At 30.9% G+C, this 18489-nt stretch overlaps 1 protein-coding gene across 1 annotated transcript; it reads right to left on the bottom strand.

Annotated features, from left to right (window-relative positions):
* Positions 1-19: 19 nt before the first annotated feature.
* Positions 20-5424, bottom strand: LOC105764982 (probable transcription factor KAN2). Its single transcript, XM_012583835.2, has 6 exons — positions 4404-5424; positions 4124-4200; positions 3285-3330; positions 2716-2887; positions 1611-1668; positions 20-724 (listed from the first exon to the last, which is right to left on the bottom strand). The coding sequence occupies exons 1-6, from the start codon at positions 5071-5073 to the stop codon at positions 602-604; spliced, it is 1146 nt and encodes a 381-aa protein (XP_012439289.1). The 5' UTR covers positions 5074-5424; the 3' UTR covers positions 20-601.
* Between the last annotated feature and the right edge of the window lie 13065 nt (positions 5425-18489).

The following is an 18489-nucleotide window of genomic DNA, read 5'->3' on the forward strand; positions in this document are numbered from 1 at the left end:
CTTTGCTCAAAAAAGAAAATTCTAAAAAATAATATTTTATAGAATGTAAAGTGCTCCATTACAATTACCAAGGATCACTTCATAGCTTCAAAAGATAGTTAAAGGGTCACTCACTCACTCCCTCACTTTTCTCTCAATTTCCTTTTCTTCATCATCACGATCATCCTCCCTCTGTCTCAAAGTGCAAAACATACAAAATCAATTAGATTGATTATATTTACTTAGTAACATAATATGTTGATTTGGATCTCTCACAGTCACAGACAGGCACAGTTGCAGCAGCAGCTTGATAGGAAGGACGTGTGCTTTTTTTCTTTCCTTTGTTTGCTTTTGGTTTTTGGGGTTAATTTTTTAACCACTCCCATTCTCTTCCTTTGTCGCTTTCTGTCTTTCTTGTCTCCTTCACTTTCTTTAGCTCTCTTTTCCTTTTCCTCTGAATATATTTTTTTTTTCTGAAAGGGTACCTGATTCTCTTTCACCAGCTACTTCACTTCCCTCTTCAGATCAGAGATTATAATCATTTCAAAATGAGTAGTAGTACACACACAAAGATGTAAAAAAAATATTCTTTTTTTTTGGTTATATAGATATTTCTTTTATATCAATGTGGCAGTACCCCCAAGGTAAATTCCAAATTAGGCTTCTTAGGGCTTGTCCCTGATAGGCTTGATGAACTTCCATCTGATACTCTCTCATGGCTTAAGCACTTTGGATCCATATCCTTCTGTAACAATACAAAACAAAATGAAATAAAATAAAGATGAAAACCATGAAAACAAGACAAAGAAAAAGCAATAAATCAGTAGCTAGCCTAATACTATATATGTATGAGCATTCATTGAGCAGTCGCCACAAGGCAACTGTGTTTGAGTAACTGAGGTAATGGGATAATCAAAGGACACTTTGACTCTGGAATATATATATATACATATATTTATTTTTAGGGAAAGAGAAATTGAAAAAGGAAAGCTTTAGAGGTATAGGGTACAAAATTTTGAAAGCCTGCTACAGTCCCTCTCCTGTGTGCTACTCCCAAGACTTTATCTCCATTATTGTTATCAGTCTTTAACGTTATATTTTATGACTGTTCTGCTGCATATTATCCATCTTTTAACCATACTCACTGATCCATAACCATAAACCATGAATGTTTCAATGTGAAACCCAATGAGGTTGATGCATGGGTCAAGGGATTAGGTTTTGAGGTATAATACAAGTGCAGTGAGAGATTGGTGATGCACGGAGAAAGGATTCTCAGAGAATAGGGAAGAGCTTTTTTAGACATAATTAAATCACCTTTTCTCTTTTCTTTTTCTGCCAAAATTACTAAATAGCCCCACCTACTAGACTTTGTAAATATCTGGATATTAGAAAAATGGGTTCAACATTTGAAAAGCATAGCATGTTGAAATTGTGCATGGCTCAATGAAGAAAGAAGAGCAAAAAAAGTTACTACTTACTACTACTATTATGCCTCTTTCTTACTACACCTTTTTTCTTGGGGGGTCTAAATTATTTGGTTCATTGCTAAAAATATAAATTTGCATCAGAATGGGGAAAAAAGTTGGAAACCAAAGGTTATTAAGAAAGAAAGGGTTCGAAATTAGTACCTGGAGAGATGGTACGTTTCCAGCAGAGTCCTTGGGTTTCCCATGCAACCAAGCTTCCCTGTTTAAAAATAAATAAATAAAGAGACAATGAGAGAATATTTCCTATCAGTGGGAAAGGAAACAATGAAGAAGAAAAAGCAAAGTGAGAAAAGAAAGTTATCTTTTACTGTCTTTGTTTATGTTATGTTAATAGTAGTATAGTTGCTCACACTTTACATTTTTATTTTATGCTGATTGAAATAAAAGTGAAGAACCCATGTGATTGCCCATTGCCCATAACCACACACAAATAAGGTTCAAAGTTGAATGTTTATAAATATAATTCTATAGCTTTAATACCAACAAGATTTCCACTAATGGGGCCATCTCAGAGTTTAGCTTTGACACTAAGTTTTCCATTTGTAGGCCCCATTTATTAGCCCTATATATGAGCCCACAAAATCCAAAGGAAAGAGATATCTTCATTTTTTTAGGATGGATTTGTCTTTCAGGATTCTCAACTCTTGGAATGTATAGAGGGGAGTGGGTGCTTTCCTTTTTACCATTACCCACACCAAAACAACAATTTGTAGTAGTAGTTGCATTACTATTATAATAAGTGTAACAATGCATTTTTTTCGAGATCCTTGCCGTAAATTACTCTCTGTCACGGAGTTTCAGCCTTTTATGGTAGTCCAAAACTCGACAGACAGAACAAAGTACCCAAGTCACTTCTTCTTTTTGTGATATCTTGCATGCAATGTAACAATGTTTGTTGTCTTTGCATGCATGTGATAGTGGAGAGGAAGAATATTAAGGGCTTCTTTTTATTTTGATTTTATTACATTTCTTAATTCATCAACTAGAGAAACAAAAGATCCCTTGAAAATAGATAAGCTGTTTGTCTGTTCTTGTCAAACAAACGGACAAATCAAAACAAAACAATCTTGTCTTACTGTACGATTAACTTATATATGTTTTTAACCCTATATACGAGATATTAATGCAATACAAAACGACCGCAGAAAGGGAAACAAGATGATATAAACTAAACTAAGCTTGAACTACATTAAGTGAAGTGTGAAATACTGTATATTAGGAAGGAGGGTAGAGAGGAGATACTAACCTTGATGAATTGCTCCAAAGGCCATGGTACTCCTTGTCTTGATAAGCATTTGATGATGATGATGATCTTCCCTGCTGAACTGACATCTCAGATCTCCTTGGGTTTTGAATGTCCATCATCAAATCTTCAGAAGTATCCCCAGATGATCCATTCTCAAATGCATCTGATTGTCCTGTTTAAATTAATTAAACAAAATTAAGTTTTATTTAAAACCCAAATTTATGAAAAGAAAAAGGGACCAGCTTTAGCTCTATTCTCGAGACCATTGGGAACAATGGACTCAAAAGCTGCTGAATATTGGTAGCTATTAAAACTACTTGGGAAGTGTTTCAGTGTCAATGGTTTGGTCATTGAACCAAGCCCAAAAATAGCAATCCACTTGTGCCTAAAATGGAACTGTATGGTTTCTCAAAGATTGATGGCACGATGGAAGCAAGAGGCCAAGTGCAATTACAACGTGTATTGCGAGAGGAAATGGTGGGTTCGCTGATGCATTAGCATAGACTGCCTTAGATAATGCATATTGGTTGTATAAAAGTCAACATGATGAAGTAACATTGCATACTTACCAGAAGATGCAGCTGCTCTGTCTGTGGTCTTCACAGTTCGATACATCTGCGAGTAGGGGAAAAAAGGGACAATTAACTAGGAGTAAATAAGATTAATGCGTTAGGGTAGCTGAAGAGTAGGGTAATAAAATAAAACTTGATCACCATCATTTTTATCCCTTTTTGTAGGTTATATATAAAAAGGATAAATAAAGTAAAAATCAGAAAGTAGACCAATTATAAACGGTTCTCTAAGTGTAACACAGTGCATGCAAGTACTTGCTGTAAAAAAGAAATGGGATATATGTATATATAACGAGGACGGGACTGGTGGGGGGTTCTCTCCCAAAGGCTTTAAATTCTTTTTTATATTATATGAAGTTTAATGTTACACTCTGACCAAAACAGAAGTTTAATTTTACATAGATAAAAAAATGTCTTCAAACTGAAAAAAAAAAAAAAAAATCCTGATTGGGTTCAACATCTTTGAAGACGAGAAATGTTAAACAGGAGGGTTTAACCGTGCTTAAGGAAGAGATTTACAAGAAATTTATGTAAGGAAGATATCATTGAGAAATGATTGTGCTGTTGTACTTGAATTTGTTTATATTTACCTTTTTTTTTCTCTCTCTCTCTTTCTTTCAGCATTTCGAGAAAAAATAGTTTTTTTTTAAAGAGAAAAAAGGGAATAGTAATGGAACCGGGGTTGAGGAAGAAGTTATAGTAAGAAAAGGAGAAAGCCAAAGTTGCAGATAGCTTAAAAGTAAATAGTTGAAGATTATAGGTTAGATGGAAAGCCTGCAAGTAGATGAAACCCTGGTGAGATTATATGGCAAACAAGGATGACAAATTTATTTTACCTGTAGATGGGATTTAACATGTGCTAAGGTAAGATCTTTGACATCCATTAGCTCAAGAACTGACTTGGGTGTAGCTCCTAAAACCCCCACAAGAAGAAGAATACAGAATAAATATAAAATGGGAGGACTATAATAGTTAATATAACTCATAACTCAATTAAAATAATACCCTTCCTTTTTCTCCCAAAGATGCTTGAAAATCAAACGAAGCAATGGTGAAAGAAAAGAAGGGCTGAAAAGTGAATAGTAGAAGAAGAAAAGAAGGATAAATAAAACATACTTTCGTGACCACCCAATAACTCCACAGCATGAACAAAGCGAGCATGGAGTGTAGTCGTCCACCGCATCCTTGGAGCTCTCATGCTTCGTTTGGCTGGAAACCTTGACATGAATCTCGATCTCATCAACCCTTGAGACTGAAAGGGGCTCAAGCTTGTGCTGCTGGTATTAATAGTATTACTAGCCAAAGAAGAAGGAGAGGAAGCTAAAGATGAATCCAAAGGTTGTTGAGCAAATGGAAAAGGCGGAGGAGGAGGGTTTTGGTAGACGGGAATTCCCCTTATGGGTCGCAAGAAGCCAAGCTCTTGCCCCAGCCCTTGTTGTTGTTGTTGCCGCTGCTGCTGGTGCTGATACAGTAGGGGATGTTGGAGATGCTTGTGATGGTAGGGGAAGTGGTTTTGGTTATAGGCGTGGAAAAGGTTACCATTGCAATTGGCGGTGCCGTTGTGGAGGAGTTGAAGGTGGTTGGAGTTGGACTCTGAAATCCTAGGATTGGACAAAGATAGGTCGATGCAGTTATCAGGTTTAGCCATTGAAGATATGGAGTTCCTTGAGTCCAGAGGTCTCTTCCAGAAACCCAAATCTATGTCTTCCTCCCTTGTCCTACATGTGGATGTAGGTTTGGGGTTTGGAGGGCTGATCTGCAAGGATAAATCTGGGAATAGCTCCATCTTTTCTTTCTTAACACCCAAACAATCACTTCCACTCTCCTAATCACTCCTCCTACTCTTTCCCACTGTTTGTGGTTCAACAATAAGTATTAGGTCTTTCCTTTATATCTATGAAGTTGAAGAGAAGTGTTAATTGGGAGACATATCCTAGAAAGAGAGAGAGAGAGAGAGAGAGAAAGGGTTTGAAGTAAAATAGATTCAGGTGAAAAATCCTTGGGGTTTCTTCAGATTGGGTGTGGTGATCAATGGTGTAGAAGGAAAGGGGGGGGGGGGTAGTTGCAGGGATTGGAGATAGAAAGATAGAGAAGAAATGACAAGGTATGAAGTATGAAGTGAATGGTTGTTGAAAATGACACTTGATGAGGGGGGGGGGTTACCATACATACATTACACCAATTTTAATAAAATTTTCAAAGAAAATAATACTAAAAAGAAAGAGAAGAGAAAAGAGGCCTACTCCTAGTATTTCTCTACATCTTTCTTTCTTGCTTTTGTGGATGTGATGTTAAAAGGTTATTTAGGGTGAGAAAGGAAAACAACAAACAAATTAAAGAGAAAAAGTAGTAAATACGTTTTTGAGGGACTTTGATTGATTCCTTTTTACTGCTACTCTTTTCCTTTTTTTTTTCCTTTCTTCTTTTCTATCTTTTCCTTCCTTTTTTTCATAAGCAAAAGTAAGCCTATATTTTATATTTTATTATATTCATATACTGCAATTACCAATGGTGCAGGAGGGACAAAACTATACTACTAATTTTCCTTCTATATCTATTTCAATTCCACTCCAATTTTTATTAAACAGCTGCTAAATTGCAACACCCTCAAACCTATCTTACTCTAACCTCTCAATTTGCCCATCAACTCAATGATTCATATCCTAACACCTTCCCTCCAAACCCGGAAATTATTTTATAGATCCTTCTTATCACATCATTTATGATTCATTTTAATTATTTATTAATAATTTAATAATTTTTCCATGTCATTAGTACATAATATTAGTAATTTTTTAACTCTGAAGCTCGAATTCCGAACCTTAAATCTCAAGCCTCAAACTCTACACTCAAAATTTAGGATTTAAGGTTTGAATTCATGATTCAAGGTTCATAGTTTGAGATTTAGGGTTTAAAGTTGGGGTCGGAGTTCAGGGTTTATAGTTCAAGGCAAAAAAATTACCAAAACTATGATTTAAAAAATTTACTAAAATATCATTAAATAATTAAAAAAGATTATGAATAATATGGTGAGAAAATCCATAAAATAATTCTTAAATTGAAAACATAAACAAACTTTTCTCCCATTAGTTTCATTCTATCAATTAAAAGTTTTTTAAGTATCTTTAAAACACAAGAACCTATCTGTTTCTTTCTAACTATTTTCAAAGTAGTCCAAAATTTAAGTATATTGAATTAATATTTCTTTAATACAATCCATCTAGATTAAATTTAGACAAAATTTAAAGGTAAGTTTACAAGTACAAATAATGTACAATCACAATTACGTTCTAGGTTTCCATGCTCTTTGAATTTCGTTTTCTTATTTTTATTTTAAGAAATTTAGTTCCTTTACTTTTCGGATTTAAAATACAAGTCCAATTGTTAATGCCGTTAAAATTTATTTATTTTAATATATCATACTATTGAATTTAATAGAAGAACTATAATGATGTTAACTGTTAGACTTGAATTTTGAGATATGAAAATACAAAGACTAAATTCAAAATGTATGAAGAGTACAAAGACTTAGAAAATACATTTGCAAACAATTAAAAATATAATCAAATCAATGCAAATCACAAAATAGAATCGGAAAAAGGTCATATACAACAACAACATACAGTGAAAATGGAGACATAAATTGTGCACAATAAAACTCAAATTTAAGTACTTAAAACCCAAAAGTTAAACCCCCTCATTAATTTTTTTTGTAATATAAATGAAAAAATTATAATATTTCAATTTTAATAATTAAATTGGACGGATTATATTAGTAGTAGATGTTAAAATTAATATCAAAATACTATACGTTTTAAAATAATATACTATATACATATTCCCTTGTAAACATAAACATTAATTTATACACTCTTCTCCAAATCCACTACGCAGATTCCAACCACTCATTTGGGCATAATAAAACCCTAATTCCCACAACTTTGCTTTCTATATGTATGAAATTTCTCTTCCATTAATTATATTATTATATACTCTCGTCTATATTGGATTTATCGATATTTTTAAATATATTTAATATATATAAATAAGATTCTTAAATATCAAATAACTGAAATTAAATAAATTTTAAAAATAAAATATTCATCAATAAATTTTATAAACAAACAAATAAAATAAATCATCCCATACATTAAACAAAAAATTTATCTCAAGCTAAACATAAAATACATGTTCTAAGAATACATATAAAATGTCAAACTCAAATAACGAATAATATATTAAATCTTTGTTACTATAAATAGTAAATAAATTAATAATTTTTATTTGTAACCGTACACAATATTTCAACAATGTGATCAGAATTAAATAGAATGAGACAACACAATCTGTAGAAATTGAAATTTTTAGATGTGCAAAAAAAAAAAAAAAGTGAGTTCTAATTTTCAACTAAAATAGTATGTACTGAGTTTTTTCGAATAAGCCAATTCATTTGGGATCCTGCGGATCCACTCTTTTTCTTATTCAAAGATCAGCTCTTTGTTTTTGTGTTTTCACACTGAAAATTCTTTGCAGATGAAGAGATGTCGAAGGAACTTCTTAGTTTCCAAACAGATCTTCCTACATCTATATATAAACGCTTATTTATCAAGAATACGCAAGAAAAACACTTTAAATTATTAATTCATCGCCAAAATAATTTAAGACCAATAGTTACGAGAGTGTACAATTGGAAGCAGTGCCAAACTCACTACGTTGATATGGGATCTTACTATTTGAGGGGGTGGAGCAGGTACAAAAAAAAGTCAAGTTAGTCCCGCCCAATATAAAACGAAATAGGGTGATTTATAGGGGTAAAGATATAATTTCATACGTGGACAAGCGAGGCACCGGTCGCTGCCCAAATGTTCTATGGACAAAATGGTTAGTAAGTGGATTAAATAATTTACAAAGGACAAGTCCTTTTTACACATTATATAAATCATTTACAACGACATATTTGGATTATTGGTCTTTTCATCTGCCCATTTTCTAATCAAATTTAATTAAAGGGTTAATCAAATGTCTATGAAATTGTATTTTAGTCCTCCAGATTAGTAGTACCGAATAAGTTGGCTTATTAAACTAATTTTTTAAAAATATAATTGACTAAATCTATAATTTTACAAAACTTATAATGCTAGATTACATGACAAAGTCACAAGTTGTCTAATAGATGATGTGGCAATACCATATCTACATTCTATAATTAAATGTAATGATAAAAGATTCAATTCCTGTATTTATGTATAATGAATACTTATTCTAGTCTTTCATTTAATTTTGAATTTGTATTATTTATCAAATCATTTCAAAATAGATAAGAAAAATTAATGTGTGTTAATTTTATCGACGTAACGTCCACATTGCAGTCCATGTGCATGTCACTTTAGTGATTAATTAAAATTTTAAAAAATAAAAGTATTAAAAAGATATATATTTTTTATAATTTTTATACTTTTAAATTTTAAACTATTTTTATTTTAAAAAAAAAATTAATTAATTGTAGCCCACATGGGTGCTACGTTGACGTTAATTTTTCCATCCATTTTAGGTGGTTTGACAAATATCGCAAGTTTAAGGCGAAAATAAATTTTTTAATAATGATAGAAGGCCAAATAAGTGATTATGGCTATAATCAAAATGTTACCACGAAATAAATATTGAAGAACAACTTTTAAATGTAGTTGAATATGTTAAATTCGAATTTAGTTTGATTACGTATTTTATTATTGAATTTTAAAAGAAAGGAGAGGTTGAGTGTTGATGGGGTTTTCCAAATTGCTTAAATTGTTAAGACATTGGATTTTTGATATCCCATTCAGACCATTAACGATGCCTCACTTTTTAATGAAAACTCCCTTCACTTACACTTTTTACTTGTTTCATCAATGAAACTGTAAATCTTAGATTACCCGCCATTTACACCAGCACATGTGATTTTTTTAATATTTTGTAATAGACATCTGTTAACTTCTAACCCTGTTTGTAGAGTCTAAGACCTCTATTAATATATTCAATAATTTTCATAAATAAAAAAGGAGTAAATATTTAACCAAGTTGCTTTCCAAACCTTTGGAATGGACTTAGAAGTTGGGATAATAATGGTGATTTAATTTATGCATGTGCATGATTTTGTATGTGTCAGGTTTGATGTGCTTCGAAATTTGAATGTATGATGCCCCAAATGCCATGTGGTTATTTAATGAAAAATGCATTCCATGCAACATTCAAAGGCACAGTTGCCCAACATACTTCAAGTTTAATATTCATTCAATTTTTTATTAAGTTGAATTAATAGGTACAAACTAAATTAAGGTATTCATTGAGTGTAAATTAACAATAAAACACTTAAATATAGTAGGATGTGACAAGTATAGAAAAGATTGAAACCATGCCGGTTTTTGGATTTCAAAATACATATAATTTCATTATAGGTTATGATCACATGTGCTCTTTATGGCACAATACTTAAAACTGTCCATAACCCCTCCCCAACCCATAAACAGGAGGATAATACGTTTTAACGCACTCAAACTAATGCCCTCCTGTTTTAATAAAATTATGTAAATGTCAATCGAATTAAAACTCAATCAACCATTATTTTATATATATATATATGCAACTGTTAAAAGTGTATTGAAAAACGTAAGACAAATGCTAAATGTTCAAGTATGTAATGAACGGACACTGCTGGGCCTAACAAGCTCAATGAAATTATTATACCTAAAATGCATATAATAATATGATAAAAGATTACGTCAGGGTGACAAGAAAAAGAATAATGAAGGAAATTAAGAGTGCAAGTTGAATGAAGCAGAAAAGAAGAGAGGATATATAAAATGATAATGTGAGGGAGGGATTGATTTGAGGTTATGGGGAACAAGTTGGGTCTTCTTTTTGTCGGTAAATTACTTGCTTTTCTCTCTCAATTAGTCAATCTACACAATGTTTTACAAACTTGAATGACATCAATTAGGTTTAGCTTCTTCCCAATTTCACATAAAGTTGCCTTTTAACCTGTTACTTTATTTTGAAATCTTTATACTTTTAGCTTATGAGATTATATTAGGGTAAATTTGATCTCAATGTATGTGTTTAAGATTTTTTTTTGTTAAATCAGCTACCCCAATGTATGTAGTTTACAAATTGGTACTTAAATTTGGCTTTTTGATTCAAATAATAAAGTACTCATTTAAACCAAAAAGGCGAGTTTTGGTACCATTTTCAATTAAGAGTCAAGTTTAAGTTCTTAATTGGGCCAAAAAAGATTTTGGGTATCAATTTGAACCCTAAAGCCAAGTTCAAGTACCGAAATGTATATTTACCCATGACTTAGTATCAGGGGGTTTAATAATGAATAATATAATTTCAACCCTTTATTTGACAAAATTTGAAAAAGTTAGTCACTCTACTTTATTTTGTTAAAATTTGATTCTTGGACTTTATGAGAAATTAATTTAATTAAACCTTACTATTTATTAGTTTACATGGAAATTAGCAAAACAACAATGTATAAACGGGTACTTCAACAATTTATACATATAACATATTAGCAAAATTATGTTGTTTAAGTTCATGCGAACTAAATTCGATCATCGAATTTTAATAAATTTAGATAGAAGGACACATAATGAAACCAATATACTATGAATCTTGCGATTCTTTTTTTCAAATTTATTCAACTGTATTTATGGTAATCGTAATTTACTCTAAGAAAGGTAATTATTAATTTGAAACTAGACATGTAAGCTTTGGGTCCCTACGGACCCTATCCACTCCGATTCATTTGATTAGAGACAGTAAAAAAACATTCATTAATCAACAATTTGAGTATATCTTACTCATGCCATTATGTTGTCATTAAATCCTACGACAAAACTTGAGTCTATCCAACTTACTCTTTGGGGTCTTCATGTTTTTACTTCAAAACTTTGTAGATTCCCATAATTACTTATCAATCTTAGATAAATCTAAAAATGTTGTACTATACATATCAACTTTATTATTATCCATGAATCTTTTAAGTTTCGGTCATCTTATATAGCAAACCTCATGGTGGATTAATGGAGCTTGGCCACAAAGAAGGGTTATTCTTCCTTCTTTCTTTTCTTTTAAAGATTTGTTAAATTTTTTCATAATTAGCGTATTAACCGTCACTCACCACAGATGTTCTTTGAAAAGGTAAATGGCTGCTCTATCCCCATTAGTAGGGATTGAATTCCTAACCATATCACACCTCATATAAATACAACTTTTCAAATATTATTTTATTTAATTAAAACCCGAAATATAAATAAAATTTTTCCACTAGAAAAAGGTTTGGTGAAGAAGGGCTATTTATATGGATTTGAAATTAGAATAAAATAAAATATTGAGGCATTGGATTGTGGTGTTTACTCTTGTTCATTTAATTTCAAGATGGGGCATCTCCTTGTTTCAAGCCATTCTCATTAATTAAAATGCCAACAAATCCTACCTTGAGATCAACAAGATACCATAGGTGGGACTGATTTCCATTGAAAAAAGACATTTCCATCTTAAAATTCTTATCCATTGAAAATTGAGAAATAATAATGTCACCCCAACTGGCTCCGCCTATCCCATCGTTGGATCAAGCAGATTCATAATTACATCTCTTCCATGTAAAATAAAAAAGGAGAAAGAAAATGGTGTTAAAAATACAAAATATTTTAACCTAGGGTTCCCGACAGCATTGGAAACAATGTACTAAACACACATTTTATATGTATGTGTGTGTTTTTTAATAATATGTTGTAGCTACCGACACCGAGAACAGAAATAGAAGACTGACAATTTTGTTTTCTGTAGCAAATAAATTCATCAAATGTGGATGCATTATACATAAATCATTAAGGAGAGGATTAAAATAATGGGATGAATGTCAACCTATTCCTTGGGAATGTGAAATAAAGTTAAAAAAACATACGTGTTTTGAGGAGTTGTTTGTAAAGGGATTCCTATGTGTGGAAGCATCTATCTTGGTCAGGGAAAGTAAAATCCTATTATTTACTAATCTTCTTCTTAGTTTTCCAAGGCTATAACTAGAGAGGTCAAGGAGAAGGAATCTTACATTAATACCTCCATTTTTTTCAACTTTTCCTTTTTTCTGTCTTCCATCCTAACTCTTTCCTTTTCTCATTCCATTGCATACCCTATAATATTAAATTTATTTCTTTTTCTCCATTTTTTTAAATTTAGTTAATAATAAAGTACACGCGGGTGGTCATGTCAATAGCATTAAGATATAACAATTCTTTATTAAAAAAATATTCTCACTACATTTTAAAAGATGAGGATCAATGTGATTCTTAAGTGAGTTGCAATAAAATGAGTAAGATAAATAAAGCAGCTAATCGATTACGCAACTTAGATTCAATCATATATCTTTAAGACCCTTTTTAGAAAATTATACACTCAACTCACGCTTATTGAAGCCTCATGCCCATGTATTTATATAAAGTTGTGCACCAACAATTTCCTCCTGGGGTTGAACAAAACTTTCATACAATATCTTATTAAGTAAATTTCAATCCATTTTGATCCGTTTAAATCTCATTAAATCAATTACCTTCAAGATGCATATAAAGATTAAAAAAGAATTTATAAGATAATTTTTTATAAAATCATTCCACATCTTTTGGGGACAAAGATTGAAATAAATCTCCACATGATTAACCCGCATCTTCGTGTGATAAGGAAAACCCACATCATAATTAGACCACTAATAAGATTATCAAATTTAATCATTCGAACATGACAACTAATAATACAATAAGCATGCAAAATTAGAACTCTCTCTTAGCATAATGTCCCCTGCAAATGTTGCTTATGGAGTTGGAATTAGAAGCGCAACTACTTCTTTAGTTTCATCTTTAGGATTTTGATGTTCTTATTCCATTGCTACATCAGTGCCTTCAAGAGACTCCTTGACACCAAAAACAACCTCTCACCCTCAATCATCTCATCAATAACAAGCTTGTGTCATATCTTCTTGAAGGACAACATAACCTTTAATTAATGAATCAATAACCATAGAGGTACCTCCTTGAGCCTTATCATTACTAACATCAATTTCTACTGTTGTGGTCTTTTTAAAATCAATTTTTGAACCTATAAGATCTTCATGCCAAAATAATATATAAGCTTAAGAAATATATACAAACATGTTTTATTTTTCTTTTGATACAATATATGTTTTTTCAATAATACGTTTCTATAGAAACCTTAAAAACTTTTAGGGAAAAAATATGTAAACTCAATTGATAAGCACACTTACTAGTCACCTAACTCTAATAGAAAAATTTAGAATGTGAAATTACTAACATTATATATACTACTAACAAACACACATCAAATCAAAGCCTTGAGAACACTTGTTAACATGTTAACTAGGCATATATTTATTGGAGAATGATTCCGTTTAAATACTTAAAAAGATGAAATGAACACCTATGTACCCTTAACATATATGTGTTATCTTCAAGCTCAAAACACAGCAAGAATGCATGTATGCATCTTGATTTGCAACATGTCTCAAGATCTTCAAACCCAATGGATGCAATTATGGATGGTGTTGAGGTGGGATCAATTGATCGTTTCTCCTAAAGTCAATATAATATATGCAGCAAGTTCAAAGGGATTTGCTTTAAAAATCCATCACTCAAAATTAAAAAGAAAAAAGTTTTTGTGCCCAATATTGACTTATGGATTCGAATGTAAAGATCACGTGATCTCTAGTTAATGATTCATAGAATGTGATGAATTTGATTGTGACCAATGGGACTTGACGAATAGTTTTGATTAATCATAGAAGCCAGAGGGGAGTGAAAATTAATCATACCGACAAACAAATATATACACACATCTATACTTGATGGACAAATTTGTCACTGAAAAATGGCAAAAGGGTCAACATGTTTCCCTTTGCTTCCTAAAACTTTTAAAGGGAAATAATTTGAGGAAATTTAAAGAAAAAGACTGATTATCTAATTCACTGTTTACAAATTAATCAAATCCTCTTTGACTAAGATATCATATAAATAAGATAATTATATTACATTGTAGAGATGATTGTTCATATTAGGAGACTCTAGCTGTAATCAACTCACGTAATGTAATGTAATGTTGATAGATTAGATATGCAAACAAGTCAAGCAAAGATTGGTGTTAGGTTATGATGTTAGGAATTGACTGAATGTTACTGTAAAGACACAGTCTTACAACGAGAACCTAACCTATATTGACAGGGATATTAACAACATAACAAGAGGAGACAATCTAAATTGAGCATCAACGGTTACAGCATATATCTGGTGTAAGAACAGCAGCACATACTTGTTAGGGTCAAATGTAGTCATTGCTTTTTGTATGAATTCTCTTTATATAACTGCATTAATGCAGCAGGTTAGACAAGTATGTAAACAATCACACACAAACACGAAGCAAGTGATGTTATGGTCAAATATTCATCCGACAAAGTGACATTCTTCATTCTCTTGCATAAACATTCTTACCAAAGGAGATGGGTCAGGATTGCTTAAATATTTTATAAAAACCTAAAAGCTAACAGAATAATTAGTGTAATTAATATTAGAAGATTTTGTTCCAAAATTTACTCAAGGAAGTGGAGTTCTCCACTAGCATATGTTCCCCCTTGCATTCCATAACCAAAATGAGAAGATTTGAATGAAGAGTAGTAAAATAGCAGTCAACTTTGTAAGGTGCAAGGTAAATCATAGTCAGCTATTGCTTAGAATCTTAGACAGATGGCTTTGCTCTATCTCTTTATTAATTTATTGTTGCTTATTTATTTTGGATTAGATATGAGGAAAAAGCACTTGTTCCACATCAAGATTTTGTTCTTAATTAACAGCTAGAGCCCATTTTTAGATTCTATTTTGAATCAACAATACTCCTTTTAATTTATTCATTTTTAATCCATCTCCTACACTTACTCTTTCTCATCTAATTTTACACATCTTTTATATATATATATATATATATGTAAAACTATGGTAAATCCACCTCTCTCCCCTTCCAATTTCAATTTCAATATTGAGTAAATTGGTTCTTCTTTAAAAAAAATTCCAAACAATTTAATTCCTATCAATTTCAAAAGTGAGCAACTAAAGACAATTAAGCGCGACGTTAATGTTTTTCGTTAATTGTACATAATTTTGGTTGGTATAATAACAAATTTAGCCATTACAAAAAGCTTAAACATTTACACATTCTATTGATTTGGCCATGACTCTAAGAAAATCGTTTGGACATTACAAGAAGTGTAAAACTAAATAATAAAAAATAATTTATGCAATTTTTAGATTTTTTTTAAATTATAGCTAAATTAATCGAATGTGTAAATGTTGAGGTTAAATTTGTTAAACTTTTTAAAATCATGACCAAATTGACAGAATATGTAAAACATCAAGGGCTTAATTTGTTATTATACTAATTAAAATTGTGTACAATTGACGGAAAACATTAATGCCATGATTAATTGCCTTTAGTTGCTCACTTTCAAAATTGACAAAGATTGAATTACTCCGATATTTTTAAGAGGGACGAATTTGCTCAATATCAGAATTGAAAGGGAGATTATAGAGGTGTTTTTATCCAAAATGTTTGCCAAAATATCCTTTGGAATTTCAAATTAGCAAAGGTATCCTATTTCAATATGTAATTTTATTATTTTATTTAAACTTAAATTAATAAATATCTAAAAATAGATTTCATATGGTTGTATTAACATACTTTTAAATATGAATCCGTTACTAATTTATTTAAATTTAAAATTGACATTTTTTTATTTAAGTATGTAATGTTATAAAATGATTTTGGAAAAAAAAAACTGTATTGAAAAGTTTATATTTTTAAAAAAGCAACTTATTTTGTAAACATTTGATAAGTAGACTTATTCATGGACGGAGCCGAGGCTCGAATTTAAAAAAATTATTGGTTTTGAGCCCGGCTTAACTCAACCCATCCAAATAGTCCACATTAGTATTAAAAAAATTAAAAATATATTATTTTATATTAATATTTAAGGTTAGTACTTGTTACATTGATAATACATTTTTTATTCCACGAACAATCTTAAAAAATTGTCACGTGTCTTTTTTTAAATATTTATTTTTCTTAATATTTTACTATAATCCTATAGGACACTTATCAACCCTCTGACATTTTTTGTGGAGCCTAAAGACCCCACCGACAGTATACCAAATATTATTATTAATATTTATATATTTTACAATTAAATTTAAAATAAAATTAAAATTTTATTTAATTTAGGCCTAAGAGAAAAAACACCTTTGCCCAAGCCCAGCCGGAGGGAAAAAGTTTATTTACTTTTGCCATCCATTATTTTGGATGAAAATAGTTTATTGGTCGAAAATTTTAAATATATTTAATTTATTAAAATTAATTTTTAAATTTTATGTCCTGAAAATTTTCTGTTTTATTTTAATTTTTATATTATCTAAATAAAAAGCAGATATATTTATATTGAACTGTTATACATTTTAATACATTCTAATTTTTATTTCAGTCGATAATGGAAGGCGAAGACAAAAGTGTTGGGGATTAGCTCATGCTTTATATATTTAAAATTATACTAATCCTTTGTGTAAATAAAGTCTAACCTTTTCCAAATTCCAAAACCTCCTGGTTTGAATGATAAAGGTGTAAAAAGGAAAACTAAGAGAAACTATAGAAAGATATAAAATATTTTTTAAATATTATAGAAATTAAATGGATAATGAAAATTAATTTTAAAACTATAGAAATTAAAAAAGAAAAGAAATAGATGCGTCATTTGACATCTCCTTTCTCTAATTATTTTTGCGACCTATGCTCAAATGATTGAAAATGTTCATGAGATAGGAGAACGAAGCATTTATGACATCTTTTTGAACTTTTTCTATGTTTTATGTCAACAAATAAATTAATTGATTGAGTTTAATTCGATTGGTATGAATATTATTGTCAATGTAGGAAGATGTAGGTTCGAGTGTGCTGAAGTGCATATCCTCCTATTTATGGGTTGATAAGAGACTATTGGTAGTTTTAGATGTGTAAAAAAAGAGCAGATATGATCAACAAAGGCGAAGCCAGAATAATTTTTTAAGGGGAGCCAAATGAAATTTTAATTTTTTATAGTCCATATCTTTATAATTTTTAAAGGATTAAATCAAATTTTTATAATTTTAGGGGGGGCAAAGTGTAATTTTACCTTTACTAATTTAAAATTTAAAAAAAAATTCGAGGGCCTAAATAGTAATTTTCCATTTTAGGGGGACCGGGGCCCATGCCAACCCCCCTAGATTCACCTTTGATGATCAGAACCTACAATGGGATTCTTAAAAATAAATAAATAAATTATGTGCTCTTGGGTGAAGCTAATACATGATCATATTCTACTTGAAATTGAGTAATAACCCATCTTCTTTATATATATATTCTTCATGTTTGTTCTATAATCCATATTCAGGGTTCGTGATTGTCCCTTTCAACAGTGTCGTCTCTAAGGTTCAAACCTAGATTCTTCCCTTAGAAGTGTCATATATCTTACCATTGCACCCAACCACTTATTGATTATTTAAATCATAATCTTACAACCTTCTCTTATTTCATCATACGTTGTATTAATAAATTCTCGAACAATCATTGCTTTATTTAGTCTTGATATAAAAAATACATGCAATTTTTACATGTATCAAAAACTTTAACTCTTGCCGTGTGTACAGCCCAAATTTAGCCCGGGCCTCACCAAATAAAATCAGGCCCAATACCCCAAGCCCAAAACCTATGGCCCAATATTAAAAAACCCTAGCCCAACACCCAATAGCAGAAAACAACAAACCCTAACCCTAGGTGCGCCGCACCTAGGGCCTGCTAGTCAACCACCCCGCCGCTTTAGCAGCCACCAACTCCTTCCACCGCCACCTGATAGCTACCACCACCGTCGTCCACTTGCCTGTAGAGAAATGACAAGAATAGATTTAAATATTGTAAAAAAATGGCTATAAAGCCATATCAAACATTGTAAACAAGGGGGATTTTTCTTTTGGGGAAATAATAAAAGAAAACGGTTCAAAAAAGGAAAAGATTCAAAGGTTGTTTTTTTTTTGTTTCGTCTTTTTCTTTATTTTTTTATTTCGAAATATTAAATAACAAAAGA

Source organism: Gossypium raimondii, chromosome 12 (genome assembly GCF_025698545.1).
Source record: "Gossypium raimondii isolate GPD5lz chromosome 12, ASM2569854v1, whole genome shotgun sequence".
NCBI lineage: Eukaryota > Viridiplantae > Streptophyta > Magnoliopsida > Malvales > Malvaceae > Gossypium > Gossypium raimondii.